This window comes from Vulpes vulpes, chromosome 6 (assembly GCF_048418805.1).
Source record: "Vulpes vulpes isolate BD-2025 chromosome 6, VulVul3, whole genome shotgun sequence".
Classification (NCBI taxonomy): Eukaryota; Metazoa; Chordata; class Mammalia; order Carnivora; family Canidae; genus Vulpes; species Vulpes vulpes.
The window spans coordinates 30,974,100-30,996,975 of NC_132785.1; the positions used below are offsets into that span (position 1 = coordinate 30,974,100).

At 36.7% G+C, this 22,876-nt stretch overlaps 1 protein-coding gene across 33 annotated transcripts in view; it reads left to right on the forward strand.

Moving 5' to 3' along the window:
• Positions 1-22,876, forward strand: part of SCEL (sciellin) — a 294,897-nt gene that overhangs the window by 228,882 nt on the left and 43,139 nt on the right. For 15 of the 33 annotated variants that reach the window (XM_072760813.1, XM_072760800.1, XM_072760814.1 and 12 more), the window contains 8 exons: positions 8,371-8,451; positions 10,854-10,919; positions 12,644-12,703; positions 16,434-16,478; positions 17,684-17,743; positions 18,044-18,103; positions 21,917-21,976; positions 22,341-22,400. In XM_072760813.1, coding sequence (XP_072616914.1) covers positions 8,371-8,451; positions 10,854-10,919; positions 12,644-12,703; positions 16,434-16,478; positions 17,684-17,743; positions 18,044-18,103; positions 21,917-21,976; positions 22,341-22,400 — 492 coding nt within the window. The remainder of the gene's footprint in view (positions 1-8,370; positions 8,452-10,853; positions 10,920-12,643; positions 12,704-16,433; positions 16,479-17,683; positions 17,744-18,043; positions 18,104-21,916; positions 21,977-22,340; positions 22,401-22,876) is intronic. The other 18 variants (XM_072760824.1, XM_072760822.1, XM_072760807.1 and 15 more) reach the window with 6 other exon arrangements.

The following is a 22,876-nucleotide window of genomic DNA, read 5'->3' on the forward strand; positions in this document are numbered from 1 at the left end:
TCAAAATAATTAAAATGTTACCCTGAAATAAGGTCATTGTTTTTATATAGCATTGTTTGCTTAGAGTGAGGAGAAAACTAATTCAAAATATGTCAGTGAAGGGTTTAACCTTCAGCATAGAGTTAGTTGCTTTTTCAGTCCTATGAGGTCAACATGGACAGTTTCTGATTTCATAACACTAGTTTTAAGTAACTTAAACACATTCAAATAACAACCAACAAAGACATCTGTGCTTACCCCCACTCTAGATTCCACCAGCCTTGCTCCCTTGGAGCCCCTGTTGCCTCTACTGCTACTGAGGGAGCCCCCAGAAGTATGATGAAGTGGGGTATCTTCAGGTTCAGAAGCAGGGGTGAGGAAGACGCTGTGAGAATCAGGATACCTAGGGGTGAATGCCCTGCCCTTTGACAACTCCCTGTGCCCCAATCATAAAAATCAAATGGTTTGATTTCTTTTTTAAATTATTTTACACTTTTGTAGTATTGTTTGAAGGTCTATCAACTAGAGATTATAAATCTCACCTCAGCTAAAAGCATGAAAATTCTGAGAGGTTAAAAGGGTCATCTGGTCATCCAAATCTTAGTGTCAATTACCTAAACCATGTTTGTTTGTTTTTCTGCAAGAACTGGGCAGAATTAGGACATGCTAAGGGATGGTGGCTTGAATTTCATGAATAAGGATGGCTTTGGAGCAAGAAGACAGGGCATCCCGGGTATGGTGTAGCGTGGGTGACCAGAACATACAGTGACATAGGAACTAGGTTTCCAAGAGCCTAGAAGAAGGGCAGTGGGAAAAGTGGGGGGGGGGGGGTGCAAAGGCCCACATTTTACTTAAGAGTGTCAGCATACTTGGGGTCACTTCTTTGTCTTCTGATCGTTCTTCTTCCTCTGTCAGGAATATATGGAATATTAGCTACATGGAATCACACAGTATATACAGCCTTTTGAATCTGGCTTTCTTCACTTAGCATAATGCATGTGGGATTCATCCACACTGTTGTGTGCATCAGTAGCTTATTCCTTTTCATTGCTGAGTAATATTCTATTATATGGAGCCACAGAGATTTTTTAGCCATTTACCTGGTGAGGGGAATTTGGGTTGTTTTTGTGGGCTTTAAATTTGACATACAGGATTGAGGGCATGCCTGTTTCTTGGTGTGATCACTTCTCTTGAATAAATGCCTACAAGTGGGATTGCTAGGTCATATGGCAAGCATATGTTTAACTTTATAAGAAACTGCCAGTTTTTAAAGAGGCTGTACTATTTTGCACCCCACCAGCAATGCATGAGAGTTCAAGTTATTCTACATCCTTAACATCATTTAGTATTGTCAGCTTTTAAAACAATTATTTTAGGCATTCTAATAGATGTGTAGTGTAGCTCATTCTTTTTTTAACTTATATTTCCCTAGAGACTAATGATGTCAAGCATCTTCTCATATGCTTCCTTGTCATCTGTGCATCTTCTTTGGTGATGTATCTGTTCAAATCATTGGCCCATTTTTTGAATTGGTTGTTTGTTTACTTACAGTTGACTGATTAACAAATTACATACTGCTTACATGTCCTTTGTCAGATATGTGATTTGCAAATATTTTTCTGCCAGTGTGGCTTCTGTTTTCATTCTCTTAACAGTGTATTTTGCAGAGAAAAAGTTTTTAATTTAATGAAGTCCAACTTATCAAATTATTTATTTTTTTTAGTGAATTGTACTATTGGTGTCACATCTGAGAACCTTCTCCCTAATGCATGGTCACAGAGATTTTTCTTTTTTTTTTTTTAATTTTTATTTATGATAGTCACAGAGAGAGAGAGGCAGAGACACAGGCAGAGGGAGAAGCAGGCTCCATGCACCGGGAGCCCAACGTGGGATTCGATCCTGGGTCTCCAGGATCGTGCCCTGGGCCAAAGGCAGGCGCCAAACTGCTGCGCCACCCAGGGATCCCAGAGATTTTTCTTCTATAAGTTTTATGCTGGTATGTTTTATATATAGGTCTATGATCCATTTTGAGTGGACTCCTTTTTTAATGCTAAAAATTTTTACAACTTCACCTGATAATAATTGGACTGTTTTTTATTAGTCTTTGAGTAAATATCTAAGGATTTAAAGATGCTATGAATTCAGCAATACTTAAAGTTTTGTGTCACCTTTGTGTCTATTGACCAGAAAATATTGACATATTTTCTTATAAAGCTGACATGAATTATGCTAATTTAAATTTTTTTTTTTTGCTAATTTAAATTTTATTAACCACAATTGCACCTACATACATTTGGAAAGTGCAGTATATAAATGTTCAAGGTGCTTGGTTTACAGCAGATGCTCGGGGCTCTGTGGAATTGAAGATGCCTTGTAATCATGCTGCCTTCCCTCAATCATGTAATGGTTTTACAGCCACAGATCTAGACCAGTCTTCTCCTTGTATTGATAAAGAAGCAGAGGTTCAGAGAATCAGCCCTCTTTCTAGGGTCAAATTTAGTTAGTGGCAAAGCTAGTCTAGAACCTAGGGCTCTGGAATTTGAGTCCAGTGCACACTCTGTTGCTTGTTATGGTTTATTGAAATGGCCTCTGGCCACTAGAAAGTGAGACTTCATTATAGTAATCATTCTTTTGAACATATGCCTTGCTTTCAATGAGATCTTTGAAAGTAGAGACTACACCTTTTCTAGTTTTCGAATGCCCAATTTTGATCTACATTATTATGTGTATCACATAATATTATTATGTGTATTATGTGTTATGTGTCCTAACATTATACCTGGGGCATTTGTGGCATAAATGCTCATTGAGCTAATGTAATGATGCTGTCCTTGGGCAAGGAAGCAATGCAGAACAACCTGTCATTATTAGATTTTCACTGGGAATACCTGGAAGGGTATTGGTTTGATGCAGTATATTATAGAGAAAAACATATGAGATTCAACATCAGAAAAACTAAGTTGAAACCCTGGCTGAGCTACCAGCACCATGATGCAGGGAAAATAACCTTTTTGATTCATTGGGGGAAAAAAAAACTCCATGAGAAGGATGTTTGGATGGACCAAAATAAGTTTGTGAGAGCTTGGTGAAGTCAGCCTGGTACTGAAACTCAAAAAAAAAATACAAATTCCATCTCCTTTGTCATTGTTATTAAAAATTCTGTGTGTGAGAAACAGGCAAAACATGATGGGAAAGTGAAAACAAAACTCATAGTTCAATATTAGAGTCAATTATTCTTGTTTCGACCTAAGTGTGTGCTGCAGTAATGAAATGCTCTTCACAAAGGCAGTCAAACAGAAGTCACAGAGCCAGGCATATTGTGCAAAAAAGCCATACCAAAAGAAGTGATCTTTGTAGCAACATGTGAAAATGAAGTAATATAAGCCACTTCACAATGTTATTTCTATTAGCTCTGGCCTTTGGGCTATTATCTCCAAGTTTTCCTATTTCTTGTGAAAGCTGTCTTTTTATTCCTGGAAGAAAGTTATTTATTTATTTATTTATTTATTTATTTATTTATTTATTTATTTATTTATTTATTTTACAATCATAGCCACTAATGTGGTGACATCAATCCTGCAAAGGTCATGTGGGCTTAAGGGAAAGACAGAGTGTACAGCCAGAGGTCAACTTTATCCAAGCTTAAACATTGCATCTCAAAGCAGTATTCAAACAGGATCATTCCACATGCGTGTCTCTTGTTCCCTTCTCTTCAAAACATTCCAGGCCACAGCTTCCTGCTTCGCTCTTGCATTTTAATCCCCCTACTTGGCATCACATCAAGCTCTTGGCATGGCATGAATGACTTCTCTCATTGCCCCTAAGGGCTTGGGTTCTGTCATCTGTGGCTGTCATTGCGGAGATGCAAATGAAAGCTCCTTTGAGATGAATTGAAGTCAATGTGGCATTGACTAGCCCCAGCCCAGTGGGGGGCTAAATGCAGCACCCTCAGAAATAAATATGCTCCTCTGCTTCACTTGGTCTTCACAACTGCACACTCACTTTTTCTTTCTTTCATCTCCAAACCATATCCACACTGTATACGGGGTACCCAGGTCTACTTCTCTACCCATATCTGTTTCCCAGATATACCCAGTCAGTATTTACCCACCTCTTTGAGGGCTAAGCCATCAGACATGGAATATACATAGCTTTTCAATCAATGTGATTCTGGCATAAGTAAAGTGTGGCACCATCATATTTCCCCTTTTTGTAATCCTCCTTTCCATCTTGTTACTTTTCTTCCATCTGTTCTCAGATATTCAGTTTTGTGCAGATTTTTATCCAGCACTGACCATCTTCTTACCCTTTGCTCTACCTCTGGAAGAAAAGCATATAATCAGCTAATCTTCCCTGATACACAAAAGATACATTATCACTTGTGATATCCCATGATTCCCAACACAGGGATATTTTTTTGAGAGAGATGATGATATTCAAATAAACAATAAACAATATCCAATTGTAAAATCTAACACTAAACCAGAATGGGGAGACTATTTTTATGTTAAATTGTTTTATGTAAACTGTAAATCAGGCATATGATGTAACAACAGAACTCATATGAGCTCCTGGCACCTACTAGGTATTCGGTAGGGGAATTAACAGTGAAGTTCAACGGGTTGGCCAAATTTGAACAGATTTCAGAAGTTTCAAGCCCCTTTTCAGTATTTATTTCCTTTCTCACCAAATAGAAATCCAGCCAATCACTCCTTCTTTCAACACATTTTTATTGGGCACCCAAATTATACACAGTCCTAGTAGTTGAGATATAACTATCCTAGGCGCTTTTGGCCCAGTATGGGGACAGAAAATTATGTTTAATCCAGATCAGTGTCATAGAGCCATTAAAAGGGTGGCTAAGGAGAGACATAGGGATATATCTATCACAGCTTTGGGTACCACCAGAGATAGTAATGCCCACGCCAAGTCTGAAGGGCAAAGAAGAAGTGTCCAGGGGAAAGGGAGAAGCAGGCAAGCCAGGGAGCAGAGAGAATATGGTGGTGGAGGTGGTTAGGAGTGCCAGTGTTTTGGCACAGCTACAGTATTGGGTTCATGTTGGGTAACAACAGCCATGACACTAGACATATATCAAGCACTTACTGGAGCCAGACAGAGCTTGAATGCTCGGCAGGCTCTTCTCTTGGCTTCAGTGCCACCGTCCACACAAGAGTCAGGAGACCCACCATGCTCCATGCTTGGCTGCTCCACTGCCCATCACCCAGACAATCAGTACCACACTCTGCTGAGAAAGATTTAGAACTAATTGCATCCTGTTCTCCATCCCTATGGCCATGGATCCCTCAGGAGAAGCCTGGTCTGACCATTTCTTGTCACCTAGACTAGCCTTACAGAGAGCTCTGTCCATCACTGAGCCTGACCCAACCTAACAGTAGCTTAACCACTCAAACCTTCTACAGTACCTCCCTGGATGTGTCATCTATTACTCTCAAAACTGGCAATTCTGCAGTCTCATCTCTGACAAAATAGCATTCACCTCTGCTGGGATCCTCCAGAAGACTCTGCTTCCACAGGGTCCCGAAGAAGAGGAGAGGTTCTGTTTTCTCCTCATTGCTACTACTTATCAATTTTACCTTTCTCCTCCCTAAAACTCCCCCATCTTCCTTGAAATCATGGCATAATGAGCTTCTTCTCCTCATTGCAGTTATCTGAAGGTCTTGGAGTCACTCACTTGCACTCTTTGAAGACTCTGACACCAGGCTCATTGTCTGTCTCACACATATCTCCTACCATAATGTGTGGTGATTTCCAAACCCATATGGAGAATCCTTCCCCACCCTGACTTCTCACTTTCTTTATCTTCTCACCATTGATCTTATCCTTTTCCCTACCTTAGCCTCTCATAGATCTTGCCCTTGTAAGTAACCATACAAATTTCAAAATTCAGTTTTCCCATTCTCCTACTACTTTCTATCTATTCCATTCAGCCCACTCTCTCCAGTCCTCTGATTCCAGAAGTTTCTCAGCCTTGCCCCCACTAACCCATTGATTTTTCACATTCCTTCTCCCCTCATATCCTGTTCCCTCCACGTCCATCTTAGATCCATAATCCCTTCTTATAATCACTTCCTCACATCCCACCTTCCTTTCCTTTGCCATCATTCTCTTTGTTACACTTACTTGGCTGAATTATAAACTTAGAACCAACTCTCTGTGTTGTCTGCTTCTGCTCCCTAAGCAGCTGAATGTAGCAAGAGAAAACAATGGTAGTTAGCTTTATTTTAATTTCATGACCACGAACCTCAACTGAGCCATTGGTGCTGCCCAAGGATTCCTATCAAAACATGGAGAAGGCTTATGGAGCCAGATTTCCTTGTTTAGATTCCTCCTTCTGCCACTTTCCAGCTGTATCATTATGGGATATTTATCTTCACTTTCTGAGCCTCAGTCTTCTTGTTTGTAAGGTGGGGAGAAGAATGACATTTATCTCTGGGATCACAGTAAGGATTAAATGAGAGAGCTCTCTGTGTTTCCATCTATGACCAACCAATCATCCCACCTGTGTCTGAAGTTCCCTTACTTCTCAAGTCTCTTTTTTTCTGCTCACTCTCCTGCACCGTCAAAGTGAGGCCCTTCACTGGGTCATTCCCATCACCATGTGTGCATACTCTAGTAGTCTTCCTTGACCGACTGACCTTCAGAAATCTATTTTTCTCCTTCCTCTTCACTGCAGAACACCTCTATCTCCCTTTGTCTCCCAAATCCATTTCTATAATGTTTTGTTCACCACTGCTCTATCAAAACTGCACTTACCGATGTTACCAATGAGCATTATCTTGCCCAGACCATGGAAACTTCTCAATCCTTGTTTTATTTGATCTGTCCATAGCATTTGGCATGGCCAGTTCCTCCTTTCTTTTTTTTTTTTAAATTAATTTTTATTGGTGTTCAATTTACCAACATACAGAAAAACACCCAGTGCTCATCCTGTCAAGTGTCCTCCTCAGTTCCTCCTTTCTTAAGACTTCCCTTACTTGACTTCCAGGGAGCTAAGCCCTCATATTTCTCTTCTTTTCTCCTTGACCATTTCTCCTTGGATTCTTTTGCTGTTTCCTTCTCATATTCTTGACATCTAAATACTGCAGGACTTAACCCTTAGCCCTCTTGTATCTCTATCTGTACTGAGTCCCTGGCGATCTCACCCAGTTTCAAGTGTCAAATGTCATCTCTAAACTGATGATGCCCATCTTTACATGTTTTTCCTCCAATACTCTCATGGCTCATTTTATCATTTCTTTCGAGTCTTGGCTCAAATTTCACCTCTCAAAGAGACCCTCTCATTTTATATAATAGTGTTCCTGCACCATCCCTCTCTATTCTCTTACTCTGTTTTATTTTATCTGTCATACATTGATTTGTGCATTGAAAGCCTTTTGAGAACAGGGAGATTATCCACTTTGTAGAACACTTTGTACATAGAAAGCTACCAATAAATGTTTGTTAAATAAAAGCATGATCTAATTCTGAAAATACCTGAAAATACCCCAGCAATCCTAGAGAAAGGTCATTACAGATGAAGAGATGGAATCAGGTTAACCCATTATCACACAGCCGTCAGTTCAGACAACTGGATTCCAGGGCCTACATGTCACCTAGCCATGCTGCAAAAGCCAGAGGTTACCTGGAGTCTAGATCACATGTGTACTTTTACTAGGTATTGAATTTAATAGGGAGCTACTGTAGTAGTGGTGAGGGAAGAGGGGTGACAGCCCCTGGTATAAGTTAGGTGCTGACTCTATCCAAAATATGTACATAATTGCCTATCTGCAGTTCCTAGGTTATCAAATCACACTGGCTCAGAGGCTGCCTTGGCTCTCGGTTGGAAAGTTTAGGCTGACAGTATATACACGCTTTGCTAGAAGCAAACTGGCCTGTGCTGCCAATATTTAAGTTAGATTTAGTTAAGAGCTTCAAATCAACTTTATCATGAGGTCTGTAAAACTGAAAACCTTCCTCACTGTTTCCATAGCAGCCAGATGGTTGACACATTTCTTAAAGAAGATTATATGTTAATGCTCAAGAACCATTTACTATGCTCATACGCTGCTGACCCAAAATGCCACAGCTTGAGCTAGTCAAGCAAAATATTAATCTTTGAAAAGGACACATTATATTTCAAGCTATAGTGAAAGAGGATAAGGTTTCCAAAAATCTGATTAAATAAACTTTGAAAATATTCGTAATTTAAATATTTGACTCTTCTAAAGTTTAGTACTGTATGGATTCTGGCCCTTCAGCTACCTCATATAGGGGGTGGTGGTATAAGATGCATGAGTTATTTCCATATAGGCCATAAGTACATTCAGTTAATAGATGCTAAAATTTGCCATGTTTCCATGGTGAAATGAATTGCTGTTTTCTGTTTTAAAGGGAACCAACTGTTCACCCTCCAATACCTCCAAAGCCCAGTTCTCCTGTTTCATCTCCTAACCAGCTGAGACGGGAGAACAGGTGAGACCTGGCATTCCAGAAACTTTTGCCCAAATGAGGAAGTTAAAGAAATGAAAGCAAATGAATTATGACCTGTTTTATGCAAAGCATGGGTATGTTTTGTGCACACATTCACAGAAGAAGCATGTGTGAAGCTTTTCTAATTCTAATTGCCAATACAAATGCATGTTTATATTTGCCTTTGAATACTTATGGCCATTTCCTGTCTCATGGAAATATACCTTCAAAATAGAAGCTGAACAATATTCATGTCCAGGAAGTGTTTATCCTCACATTTCTTCTAATTTATGTATAAGGAAGCATTATATAAGTAATCTATTTCTTTCTGTCTCTGTGTATATAAATATATAAATATATATGCATACATATGTAGTATTTGACATATATAATCTAGATAGAAACTACATATATATATGCATTTGGTTTATATTTATTCCTAGTTAAATTTCCCATTAAAAGATACATTTTCTCTTTATATATTTTTTAATATATTTTTTATTTATTTATTCATGAGAGACATAGAGAGAGAGGCAGAGACATAGGCAAAGGAAAAAGCAGACTCCTTGCAGGGAGCCCAATACAGGATTTGATCCCTGGAACCCGGGAACACTCTCTGAGCCAAAGGCAGATGCCCAACGACTGAGCCACCCAGGCGTTCCTAAAAGCTACATTTTCTGATGAAAGATGTTCTTAAAACTGTATTACTACTCAAATCCTCCCTTATATTAGAAATACTTTTGGGTAGCTCTTTAGTCTTGTTTTAGCTAAGGAATTTGTAATTTATTTTGAAACTATTATAATTTAAAAAAATCTTCTAATTAACTTGTCTCCAAATCAAGAAAAAAAAGACAGACTTGCTTTTCCATTTTTAATCTCTGACACTCTATAATTAATACTTAGAAACAAATTCAAAGTTCTGAAAATTTTCCCATGTGTTTCTGCTAAACTGTTTAATAATCTTGAGCTGTTTTTCGGGACATACATTGCACATTTCCATTATTGTGAGATTTAAAAAATGATTTATCATTGAAGACTGAACACATTAGATCCACTTGGTTGCCTGCCTTTGATTCTTTTGTATTTTTGCATTTTGATGATGATTTTTGTTGACAACATGAAAGAAAATTCTAGAATTATTCTTCAGGAAGAGAGTAACTTCAGCTAGAAAATGCTGACTGGGCAGCAGGGCTATGTAGCATTAAGTGTTCAGCCTATTGAGTTAAAAACCGAAGTCTGAATTTCTATTCAGTGAAACTTCACAGGATCTTTGAAATTTTGTCCTTAGGATGAGGAGATTTTTTTTCCTTTAATGAGTCAGGAGAATACTTCTTCATTGAATTAATGAAAAATATAAACTAAATTTATAACTTTTTATTTGTGCAATGGTTATAATTAAACTCTTAAAATAACTTTTTAAGTTTTCCATCTTATATTATTTTTCCTTATTATAGTAATGAGAAATTAAATATTAATTTGAATAGGATTTTTTAGAGGGCCTTAAATAAATTGGCTTTAGTATTATCTAAATTCTAGTCTAAAATCAGTGACCCTAGAGCAGTGAGCTTGTGTAAACTCAAAAAAAAAAACTAAATTTCACGGTAATTGGTCTAATCCATTTTTACTACTTTAATTTCTTTCTTCTAGTGATCTTAAAAATAAAATTAGGACAACTTGCATGTTTTAAATCCTGATTACTTTAATCACAGCAAGATGATTTTAATGAAAGAATATGAAAGGAAAGTGTTTCCTATGTAATTAACACATGTCCTCAGGGGAACAAAAATAGTTGAATATAGTTTTTTGAGAACAAGCAAGAATGTATAAGTAGGTCAATCAGATACTTAGGAAAATAACAGAAAAAAACCTCAGATCATAGACTGTGACAGAATCTAATATCCATAAACTTGTTCTATCAACTCAATGTGGTCATTTTCAATGTGGTGGGTGTATTGAAATTTAAAAAATTTCTGAACTTATTTCAGCAAATATGTCCCTTGATCATATTCAAATGGGGGTAACATATTTAGGAAAAAACCATTCCTTTGATGCCTGATAACAAAAAAGATTCTTAAGAAATATGTATGAAAATGATGATTGGAGACTAAGATAAAAATGAACGTAAACACATTTAGGAAAGATATTTCTAGGCATATCTAGTGATTAAAAATGTATTAAAACATAGGCTAAATTGCAAAATTATTATATTGGACTTCATATTTTCAAATAAGAAATGGTTGAGTTCTAGCCAACTGAAAGAGCTAAGGTAAAGTTTGTTATCTTAAGTGGTGCTCTTGGTTCAACACACTGTAATCTTTTTGAATATAAATGTTTCCTTAAAAATTTATATTTAACAAAAGTGTTTTCTTACCTAACAGATATTATCTTTAACTTTGAAAATATAGGCAGATTTGTCCAACTAAACCAGGTGTACATACAGAAACCAACAGATCCACTGAAAAAAGTATAAGGTACAATGATCTCTATATCTATGTAACTGTAGAAAGTACAAAGTTTGCCTAATTAGAATACCTAAAAATGCCAGACAATTAATAATAAAAGGGACAAAATCAGTTCTTCAGCTGGCTTCGATATAGTGAGGAATAAACTTTTTTTTTTTCGTGTACCTACAGAATTTTATTCCTTTGATTTCTAAGATTTACATTAAGAAAACAACCAACATTGTCTGACCGTTATAGCAGAGTAAAATAAACACCTTAAGAAAGGAAAATACTTTTTATTCCCAGCACTTGTCCAAAGGACTGTGATATAGTTGTGTTGATATTTAAATGTATAGGTGGAAATGTAGTCATTTGATTGAACTTGCTCTACAAAAACTTTGCTAGAATTAGCTGTATAATAAGGCCATATCCAGTTCTATCCACATCATCAGGAAAAGCCTCACAAATTGTATTGATCTTTGGGTCAGGTTTCCCCATGATAGTCCTGATTTATGCCTGTTGTCTTGCACATCCCATCTGGTATATTATGCATTTTGGTTATATCCTATTTTTATTTTTTATTTTTTAAAGAAACCACTATTTTGATATCAGTTTTAAATGATGCTATTGCTTATAAATATGATAAACAAGTTTCTAATTATTATGTTAAAAAACATACCATTAAATTTACCATCTTATCCATTATGACCAACCAATTTTTCAAAGTGCAGAACTTACATACTTTTTTTTTGTTTTTGTTTTTTTGTTGTTGTTATCTCCCTTGACCATCAGAAAAGTCCCAGTTTGAAACATATATCACATGGATACCCTTACCTTTGGGGAGAATCATGTTTCCCTTTTACTTAATTACTTGAAGTGCAACTGTATCTTAGCATTGCCGAAGCTGAGTCCCATGTGCTATAAGATGTCAATGTGTATTCTGTGAAAGAAGGGCTTAATGGCCAACCCATTTGGGAGACACAATTAAATAGAGTTCTCTACCACAGGACTTCTCAGAACCTTCAGTGTGCTTATATACATTCTGAATCTCCAAAAGTTGGTTGTATTTCCCAAATTGACTTGACTGCAAAATTCTTTTTCCATGTAACCCTCTTAACCTTCTATGAAACATTGTTTGTGAAACATAGGTCTTAATTACAGGAATACCAATAAGGATTTTCCCAATTATTTCTTTGCATGATCTAGAGGAATTCGTGTGGATTTGAGCCCTGTATGTGTCAGGTGTTTCCACTTACCCCATAGTTTAAAATGTACGTTCTTTTGCTTTGGAAGTCTAAGAAGGCAGATATTTTCACTGCATGTGAGGGATGAATTAATCATCTGGACATGTTGCTTAATGCTCGTTGACTCTAGTATACTAGAAACACCTCTGAACACACAGCTGTGTTTACTTGTGTAGTTAGCTCTACTTTCTTTTCCATATCCTTTCTTAAGTACAGAACTTGGGAGAAGCCAATGTGTTTAGGAGAAACTGTAGTTATTTCAGTGAACACTAGATGGCAGAGCCAATGCCCAGTTAAATGACTGATGTGTGTGTGTGTGTGTGTGTGTGTGTGTGTGTGTATGTATGTGTGTGCGCACGGTGATATGAGAACTATTTCATCATGCAGTTAAACTCAATAATTCCTGAACACACAGACTATTGTTTTCTTTACTGAAAATGTGGGATTTTCTAGCTGCTTCAAGGATAGCTCTACTATCATTGACTTGCATTTATTTTTCATCCTTTGAAGGACTCAGGATCTCGAGAATATCGTTAAAGTGGCCACTTCACTTCAGAAAACTAACAAGGGGTAAGAGCTCAGAGCTTTTGAGCTTGTATTTTTCCTTTCTTTCTATTTCAAAAAAGCTTAACCAGTGCCTTTAAAAGTTCCAAATATAAACAAAATCCCTGTTTACTATATATAATTTAAAAGAAGAAAGAATCAGTTTCTCTAGATAAATGTCCCTGAAAAGTGGGTGAGACTGACATTGATCTCACTCATGGATACGGGGTTACTCTTCTTCCTCAGCTATGTCTTTTGATGATTATACTCTCATCTCCATCACCTCAGTTGTCTGTGGTTTTTACCTTATTCCAAGTCTTTGTCCTGTATTTATGCTACTAGCTCAGATCTTACCTGTCTTCCTAGAATCCTCATTTAGAATGTCCTAGGCCATATTTACCTTCCTTCCCAAATGCACTTTTTCCAAACTTCTTTCTGTTCTTTCCTTCAGCCAACCTCACCTTTCTGGAATCATTCTTAATTCTTCCATGTCTTCCCCTTCAATGTAGTATCAGGCATATATGCATTAAATTTGTTAAATTCTCCACTTGCCCACATGGCCTCACCCCAGTGCAAACCCTCATCAACTCCATCATAGGTTTTTAGAGTAGCTATGCAGATTTACTTATATTCCCTCAGTCTCCTCTCCCCTAAACCATTACTACCCCATTAGTGCCAGAACTTTCTTCCTAAAATTCTGTTGAACAATTACTTTACTGGCTCCCCATTGCCTGTTCAGTTACATCTAACCTTTGTTAACTTGGCTCCAACCTAACATTCAAGAGTTATTTCTGACTTCACCCTTACATTTACCCTACATGGAATACCAAATTAAACTACTTTCTACAGTCTCCAGACATTGTGCCTTTGTTTATGCCATTCCACCCATGTGGCAGCCTTTCCTAACCTCAAGGCCACCATATCCATTCATTCAAGTCCTACTCATTTTTCAAGATCTAGATCAGATATCACCTCTTCTGTGAAGTCTTCCCAGAATGATTCAGTGAGATGTGACTTCTGTTTCACTAAGCTATCAGAGTCCCACTATTTATGTGTTATAACAGCTAATCGTATTTGTTGTTATTTCATGGAATCTATGTAAATATCTTATCTTCTCTATCATTTATTTAATCTCTTAGGGGAAATATTTTGTCCTATTGACCATAAGTCATTTGCAGAGTCTGACATAATGCTTTGTGTAAAGTAGGTGCTCATATAATAGATTGTGGTAAAGAATAGTGAACAGCAGGAAACCTGGAGTATAAACATTCCATAGTTTAAATCCCATTCCTGCAAAAATTCTTCTTGCTCATGGACTTCAGCAATGCTAAGCAAGATTAAGGATTGCAGTCTCAGTCAAAAGAAGTGAAGAGAAGAAACAGAATTAACACATAGCCCTTCCGTGAAAATGAAACTGATCGGAGCTCTGAATCCAGACAGGAACTCCAGAAAGTATCCTGGATGTTTCATTTCCACTTCTTTTATCTAAGTGTCTAGATCTCTAATTTTACTTTTTTACTTTTTTTTGAGGTAGTATTTTGTTTTTAAAAGGGATTGAATAGTTTTTTGGTGAGTGAGAGTGGTGTTTGAAGGAGAGATGGGTGAATGATGCTGAAGGGAAATTGTGGTTTGGCACAAATCCAACAAAAACAATGAGGACTACAGTTAGTCCTGTTCCCTCTCTGTAGGCATAGTACACAAATTCCACAATGGGAGTGGGATGTGTTCTCCACAGGGAAAAGTTACTGCTCTGTCAGCGGCCAGGGGCAATGTCTATTGGATCAACATACCCAACTATCATTACTGTGGACTATCTGTAGGGACTGGAAATAGCTTTATTCACCTAACTGTTCTTGGTGATATTCCTTTGTGAACTGTCACTCCTATCTGATTAAGAACATTTAATTTATTGCACCTGCAATGGTGAAATTTAATATCCAAAGATTTCATCAATGTAAGGTCATTTTAAAAGTCCATATTCTTTATTCAGAACATTGTCTCCATTTTATTTAATTTATCACAGAGTGTCTTCTCATGATTTATGCCAATCTGTTTGTAAAAACATGAGAAACCCCAAATCCTGATAATTACATCATTGTAATTCATACTAGTCAGAAATTCTGGGACTACAATTTTACAGGACTCTTAGGTTTGCTCTTTTCCTTGGAGACATGGACAGATTCATACTCTCAGAGCTAGGAGGTGGAATTTCAAGCAACTAACAATAGTGGGGCATTGTGTCAGGGGACTAGGTGATATGTTAATTTTTTTGTCAGGGTCAGCAACTTTCATATTTCAGTATTAACCTTTCTTCAATCCTACCACTGAATATGTAACATTACTTGAAAGGATTCACCTATATGATGGCTGTTAATTTTACGTGTTTTGGGGTCTCTAAGCGGATTGCCCCAGCAGCTATTTTGGCGGGGAATTGTGCCAGGCATCTTCAAAGCACATAAATGGCTCAGCAACTATACCTCTCTAGCCTGAGCCAAACTCTTGATGTCTCTAAAAGCAGTTTAAAAAATAAATATAGCAAGCATTTATTAAATGAAAAATTTAGTAGACTGGGAACTGTTACTATAATGGCCAAAATTATTGAGAGTTTTTGACTTGCCAGATATGCTTCACACTATATACTCATTCATTAGCTTATTGATTCTTTTCTCAGGTGGGTACAATTAGTATTCTTGTTGGACAGGTGGAAAAATTGAAGCAGGAAGAGTTTAGGTAATTCACCCAGAGTCATCAATTCATAATTGGTAAATCCTGGGTTAGGCTCCATGTATCCCTGACCTGGGACTCTGAATATGTAACTCCTGAGTTACTTGGCCTCATGGCTTCCTGGTCAGTACCAGTGATGACTCAGAAAAAAAAGGAACATTGAGAAAGTGTGGGAAATGTGTGATTCTAGAGCAGGAAGAAGGGAAAACCATGATTTGTGATCTAAAAACTGGACCAGGAGGGCAAGAGAAATGGGGGCAAAGGGATGGACAGAAATATGGAAGAGAGAGAATACGCTGCGAGGAGCAAACAGAAACCAGAAACCCACTGAGGCTGCCTTCTTGAGGGAGAGACCTGAACTCAGGTGACCCTAACGGATGTTCTGGAACCCAGGGTTTAGCTTAAACAGGTTGCTCCTCAAGAAGCAGCCAGAAAGTTGTAGTTCTCAAATACAGAAACAAGATAACAAATTTAGTGGACTTCAAATGAGGGAAGATCACAATTTAAGAAAGTGCTGACTTACTGATGAACAGGTGTTTTTCAATAGCTACTTTGTGCAGGTACATTATGTAAAGATAGAATCTCTAATTAGTCAGTGGACCTATATTTGTTGATTCAATTAAAAACCTGTATTAAATATTTACTGTATAAAGGATACAGAATTAAAGACTGAAGAGGATCCAATGTAAAACATAGTGCAAAATTTTAAGTGGTATGTATGTATGTGTGTGAGAGAGAAAGAAAGAGATGTAGGAGCAGGGACATTAACATGAGACAAGTTGCTACATTACAAAATATAGTAGTGTAAGTGCTAGAAAGGAAGTGAAAACAAAATGCAGCAAAGTTTCTGAAAACATAGAGGACTCTATTCTGTTGGAAGACTGGGAATTGTTTTGAGGAAGAGGCATTTGAAGAGAACCTTGAAGGATATATGAGATTTTTGTGGTATTTCAGACTTAAGATGGACCTGCCCTTTGACTGGGCAGGTTTTACTGATGTGAGGTTTTTGTTTGTTGTTTTTTTCTTCCAAAAGTGAAGAATTGGATAACCTCATAAAAATGAAGAAAAGTTTGAATAGGTAAGACTTAAAAACATCCATTTTTTTGCTTTATTATTGAATTGTATATCATGACTTCTCATGTCTTTTTGGTATTTGAGCATGAGGATCCACATCCTGGGTGAGTTAAAAGTAGCCTACAAATCTTGAAGAAAAAGCTTGCAGGAATCATCATCATTTCACCACTACTATGAATGGTTATTACAATCTAAAGATACTAATATTAAAGTGTTTTTTATTTTCATACTCTATTTAGTAAGGCAGTGATATAAATAATCACAGTTCTCTTTTCGAAATATTAACGTATTCATATGTGGACAGAGTTTAGTTTGGTCACTGAATGCTTTCAATTCTACACTTTACAAAAGCCACTTATCATCTTAGTCAACCTTATCTCCTTAATTTTGAATCATTTATAATTGCACACTTTAAAAATTATAACAATTGAGGTTTGGGTTGGAAGTGTGTGCAGTTCTTGCTATCTCTCTGCTACTTTGCCTACTAACATGTTACATGGGTAGGAGCCAGAGAGACAGAGAAATAACACAAATGTCAAATGAACCAATTGATCTGAGCTTCAAGAGGTGTGGTTTTCATACCCTGTTCTGACAGTAGTGATCTTATGATTGACTATCAACAGCTCATTTAAATTGCTGCTTTTCGGTTTCTTCATCTATGAAGAGAGTGGGTATTAGATCAAGGATCCCAGACTCCAATAGTGGGAAGGGCCCGACTGTATGGAACACAGAGGAGTGCCCTGTCCAAAGTGTCTGGCTGTTTCTCAGCTGCTAACGGGTGCAATGTGAGAATTTGAACCCCATATTAGAGAATATTTTCAGGATATCTTGAAAATCCAGGTTTTCAAGCCATAGATGTCATAGCCATCCAGGTTTTCAAGCCAAAGATGTCATAGCCATCTTTGTAAGCATTGGCTCACACTAAAAACTAAATACTGAATCCAAGCAACACATCGAGGACCTATTGGCTGCTTGTGAATCCCCAGTTCATATCTTTTGTCTTATTTTCTCTGAGGTCCACTGAAATTTAAATTTTGAGTCTATGAAAATATCTATTTGGAATATAGCAATTTCAAGAATTAGGGCTCATCTTACCCACCCAGTTTCTATTTCCTGTCTATGTATAGAAATATAAACTGGTCTCTGTTTCTATAGAGTTAAGTATGTGTTGTTAACACTAATGAGGTTTTTTATTCAATACATTTAAAGAAATCAAGGTCTTGATGGTCTCTTCAGAGCAAATCCTAGGGCAGAGCAAACAGAGAAAAGGTAAGTGCATCTGTCCCTAACCTGAAAATATGATCTTCCAGATTGCTTGCTTTATCTTTTCAGACATTCACTGGAAGGGAGTTGTATCCTCTGGCATGGAAATGTACTAACAGATGGAGTAGTGCTCTCAGTATTGTACATTTAGCTCAGACATAATTGCCTAGAAGGATTTCTACTCTTCCATTCAATAAGAGTAAATGAGCAGTTCATGAAAAATGTTTATTGTATCTGACCTCTTAAGATACCACATAATTTTGTTTCAGTAGGTAGTCTTTTATTTGAATTTCTTTGTGTTTACAGAGCCAAAAGCCTTGAAAATCTCATTTTTATGAATACTCGAACAGACAAAGATGGCAAAGGGTAAGATTTGACTAAGACTCTTACAGGCCTCTTTGAGTCCTAGACTATATGCTATTTCCTGGATATGACCTCCTGCTCAGGACAAGGGGCAAAGCAGACTGGTGGAACAGGTCCTGTATGGGGGGCGGGGGGAGGGTCAGGAGATGAGTGGATATCTTGGTGCTGCATCTGCCACTCACATCAATCTGGATGACCCTGGGCAAATCACTTAACCTCTGGAGCCTGCTGTTTCCTCATCCCATAAAATGAAGGGCATGACCTAGATGATCTTCACATTCCCTTTTGTATTTAAAAATGAAGGAACTCTAGCTGACTATTACAAGTGGTGGACAATAGGCTGGTTTATGAACTAAATATATTCATTCTAAGATATTTTGATGTTGGGAGCATAGTCTCTCACCACTGAAGTCTTTATAATACTCCAAGGCACTTTTCAGTTGGAATCTTGATTGAGTCACTTCAGATGTATATCTCATATATAGTTGTAAATATCTCAGGGTCAAGAGTCATGCTTTTACTTGTTTTAGGTCATAAAAAAGGGTTAGTGAATGATTAATAACTAAATCGAGAGCTTAATTTAAGAGACTGATTTATAGTTCTGGGCTGATACTGATGTCCTAGAAAATTGACTTAGATTTTGATATATTTTTATATGGAAAGAAACAAAACTCTTGACAGTTTTATTAAAGAAAATCATAGAATAGTCAAGAATGACAAAGGGTAAAGATTTAGGAGATTTCTGCTGTTTTTCCCACCAGGTTGGCTGTTTACCTTGTACTTGATTAGTCATTTAATTTGCCTTCCTTATATGATAATTATGTCTATTGTCTTGATTATCTTTTAAAGCCATTTATCTGTGCCAGTCTGTGCACAGAATGGTATTCTAGCTTTCCAAGCCAATCTTGGCAGATGCATTCTCAACTCTATCTGATGTAGAACACTTAAAGTCTATGTGGTGAAAATTATTGGCAATAATAATTTCACAGATACTGAATCCTTATTAATAATATATTGTAATATAAACATGTAAGTATTGTTACAGGTAAAATTTTTTCTTCACATGGAGGACAGGTGAAGGGGGAAAATAGTCAATTCTCTGTGAATGGTTATATGAGCTTTATAGAAAAAGATGAGATTTCAGATATTTAAAAAATGAAATTGGGAAGGGTCCACAAAAGTGATAGAAAATAGAAAATTTAGGATGAGTATCTCAAGTAAATCATTTCTGGGCTGATAAAGAGGAGAAAAGAGATGTGATCTGTAATGTGCAATTGGCTTTTTGATGTAGTAATGACTGAACTCATTGATGTAGTAGAGTGAGTCCATAGCCCTTTTACCTTCTTCTTGCCCTTTCTCTCTGCCTTCTTTCTCTTTAGTTTCTCTGAAAGATGCTAAAATGTCAATAGCCTTATCACAGTGAAATCTGAGACAGATAAAAATGGCAAAGGGCAACACCTGGACAATTGGGGGATTTAGAGGGATTAACTTTGATATTCTCTAATAGCTTTAAACTATTAGCATGGAAAGGTTTCTTGTTTGTAGTCTTATATAAATCACTGGAGCCATTCTAGAGCTATTTCTGCCTTTCCAAGGTACTTCAGGACCTTGAACTTTTTACTAAAAATGACATGTCTAAATCTCCAAAGGGTCTAGATTTAAAATGTTGACCATCTGATTTCCACCCCTGATATGGATGATTTTTATGTTTAGAGAAGGCAATATATCAACAAATGTATTAAAGTTAGCTTCCCACCAACCATCCCTGAAAGGACAAAGAAAGCACAACCTGAGACCTGAAGGGAACTTTTACTATTAAAATGATTTAATGATAAAGAAAATGTGATGTGTGTGTCTATATATATATATATATATATATATATAGACACACACACACATATGCACATACACACATACACACACACACACCCTGGAATATTAGCCATAAAAAAGAATGAGATCTTGCCATCTGTGATAACATGAATGCATCTAGAGGGAGTTATGCCAGGTGAAGTAAGTCAGACAGGGAAAGACAAATACCATATGATCTCACTTATATATGAAACTTAAAACAAAGAAAAAGCAGAAATAGGCACATAAATTCAGAGAACCAAATGATGGTTGCCAGGAGGTCAGTGTAGGGATGGACAAAATGGGTGAAGGGGAGTGGAGATACAAGTTTCTAGTTCTGGAATGAGTAAGTCATGAGGATAAAAGGTACAGTGTAGGGAATATAGTTAATGGTATTGAAATAGCATTATATGGTGAAAGATGGTAGCTATACTTGTGGTGAACATTGTATCACATATAGAGTTGTTGAATCACTATGTTGTACACCTGCAACTAATGTGAACATTGTGTCAACTCTATTTCAATTAAAAACAAATTTACTGGGACTCCTGGGTGGCTCAGTCAGTTGAGCACTGGACTCTCAATTTTGGCTTAGATCATGATCTCAGGGTTGTGAGATGGAGTCCTGCACCAGGCTCCACACCCAGCAAGGGATCTGCTTGAGATTCTATCCCTTTTCCTCTGCCCCTCTCCCAACCTGCACATGCTCTCTCTTGCTTGTTCTCTCTCTAAAATAAATAATCTTTTTTTTTTTTAAAGAAAACTGTTACATTTACTTTAAAAATAAAAAAATAAAGAGTTTTTAATAGCTTGGCCTCAATCCACAGGTCAGGCTCTTTGGCCATTATGTCTTTTGAGAACATGAAGAATAAAATATTAGAGAAAAAAGGACCTTAAGATGGCATAGTCTAATTCCATTCCTTGTGGTGAGAAAACTTGGTGCAGAGAAGTGAAAGAACATGGTCACAAACTGTATTAAAATCAGAATTAAAAATTGAATCCAGATCTCCTTTGTACACTGATACTGGGCTCTAGTGCTATGATGCATACTAATAAAAGTAACCTCAAGATTATAACTTTGTATAAACTGTCAAGACAACTCAGTTCTAAATAGCAAGAATGTTTATTATTGTATTAAAAAGTATTTCATTAAAATGATTTAGTCACAACAGAGTAATGACTGGGACCTTACTATTAGAATAGTTAGCATATCTCATCAGCATTTTGCATGAAAAGAGCCACTTGTATTAAAAATTTCTAAAGACTTCTGAGGCTTTAGGTACTGCTAATATCTTATTCCCGTGGTGAGAAATCTGTTGTTGCCACAAGAGATTGAGTTACTCTCTCTCCTTTCTCTCTTTTGCTTTGCTGTCCTCCTTGCTCCAATGTTATGAAGGAATCAAGGCCTTGGAGGTCTTACTAAAATTAATCAAAGGACTGACAAAAATTAGAAAGGATATCTTGCTGGGGCTCTCTTTTTTCAAGTTGATTTTTCACACCTCATTAGAAATGGGAGTATTATACTTTCCTTGGTCACAGATGAACCATTGCACTTTATAGGCCTCTCAGAGAGTAAGCAAAGGAATATGATGAATGCTGTTTCCGTAGGACCACATGTTTGTTACATTGAACTGCAGGAAATCTGTTACATAATCCCTTATTCTGTATTTTCTTAAACAGTTAAAACACAGCCAAGTTTTATATTTAAATTAAGAAATATGAAGGACAAATTGCAAAGTGAGAGGTATGCTGGGAAGTTCTTCTAAACTGATTTAAACCAAGTACTGCTGTGGAAATTAATAAGGCTATGTTGAGGATAATTAAATCCAAGTATTTCTGGCCATTTGGCCTGGAAGCATCTGATATCCTTTCAGGGACATTCTTGTTTGTACAGATTTCAGAAAAAAACTGAATATAACCTAAGTGACACAAGATTTTCGTGTTTTTGTTTTTGTTTTTCTAAAGAAGCCAAGATCTCGAAACGATTATCAAAGTGAATGCTAGGAGAGATAAAACTAGGAGAGGGTGAGAACTGTTTTGATGTTTCTGCATCTTGTTTGTTTTCTCCCAAATTCCACTGCGTGATCTTCTTAGTAATATTGAGGGAGTCACATCTTTGATTTTGCCTTCTGTCTTTTGTCTGATCCTTGTCACCCTGATTTTTACTTTGGAGGGTCTACAATGGAATTTATCTAAATTTGCATTTGGCGAATATAAAATCCCAGAGATTAATTTAACTATATTATTGATAGGCAATTTTTATAATAAAATTAATATCTATATAATAATTTTCTCCAAAAGCTTTCAACTAATCATCAATAATATGGAATGTCTATTTATATATAACACTCTGAAAATACTTTGAAACTGATCTAAACTTTTTTTTAAGAGGTGAAGACCTTGATAATCTTATCAGAGCAAATCCCAAAGGAAGTGAAAATGCTACTGGGTAAGCATTATTAGTGTCTTTAAGTCTGATTTCTGTAAGTAACAATCAATAAGATAAAATGATTTGGCATTTTAACTTCATAACCATATTTTATTAGCATGGAGTTAGACAATAACAGTGGGCCATATGACCTTCCTTTCTTGTTCCTTAAAAAAAATCACTTATTTTTTGAAGAACTGTCCTAGTATTTGATAGTAAGTTGCCTTTTATACCAGATTTTGGGCTTTAATTTGTTTAATGGATGATTAATGGAGAAATGAGTTTCTTTGTATCTAAAGAATGCATTGTCTTGACAACATTTTCAAGGTCCAAGTAACAAAGATAGCCAAAAGTGAGGCTTGACTAAAACTCTTGTAAATCAGCTTCTCTTAAGATGAGGGTCTCAAAAAGTAGCCGAAGGGAGGGGCTGGACAGGTATATCCATTAAGAGTAAGGAAATTCCCCAACTTTTTCTCCTCCTCAGGGCTCTGTCAGTA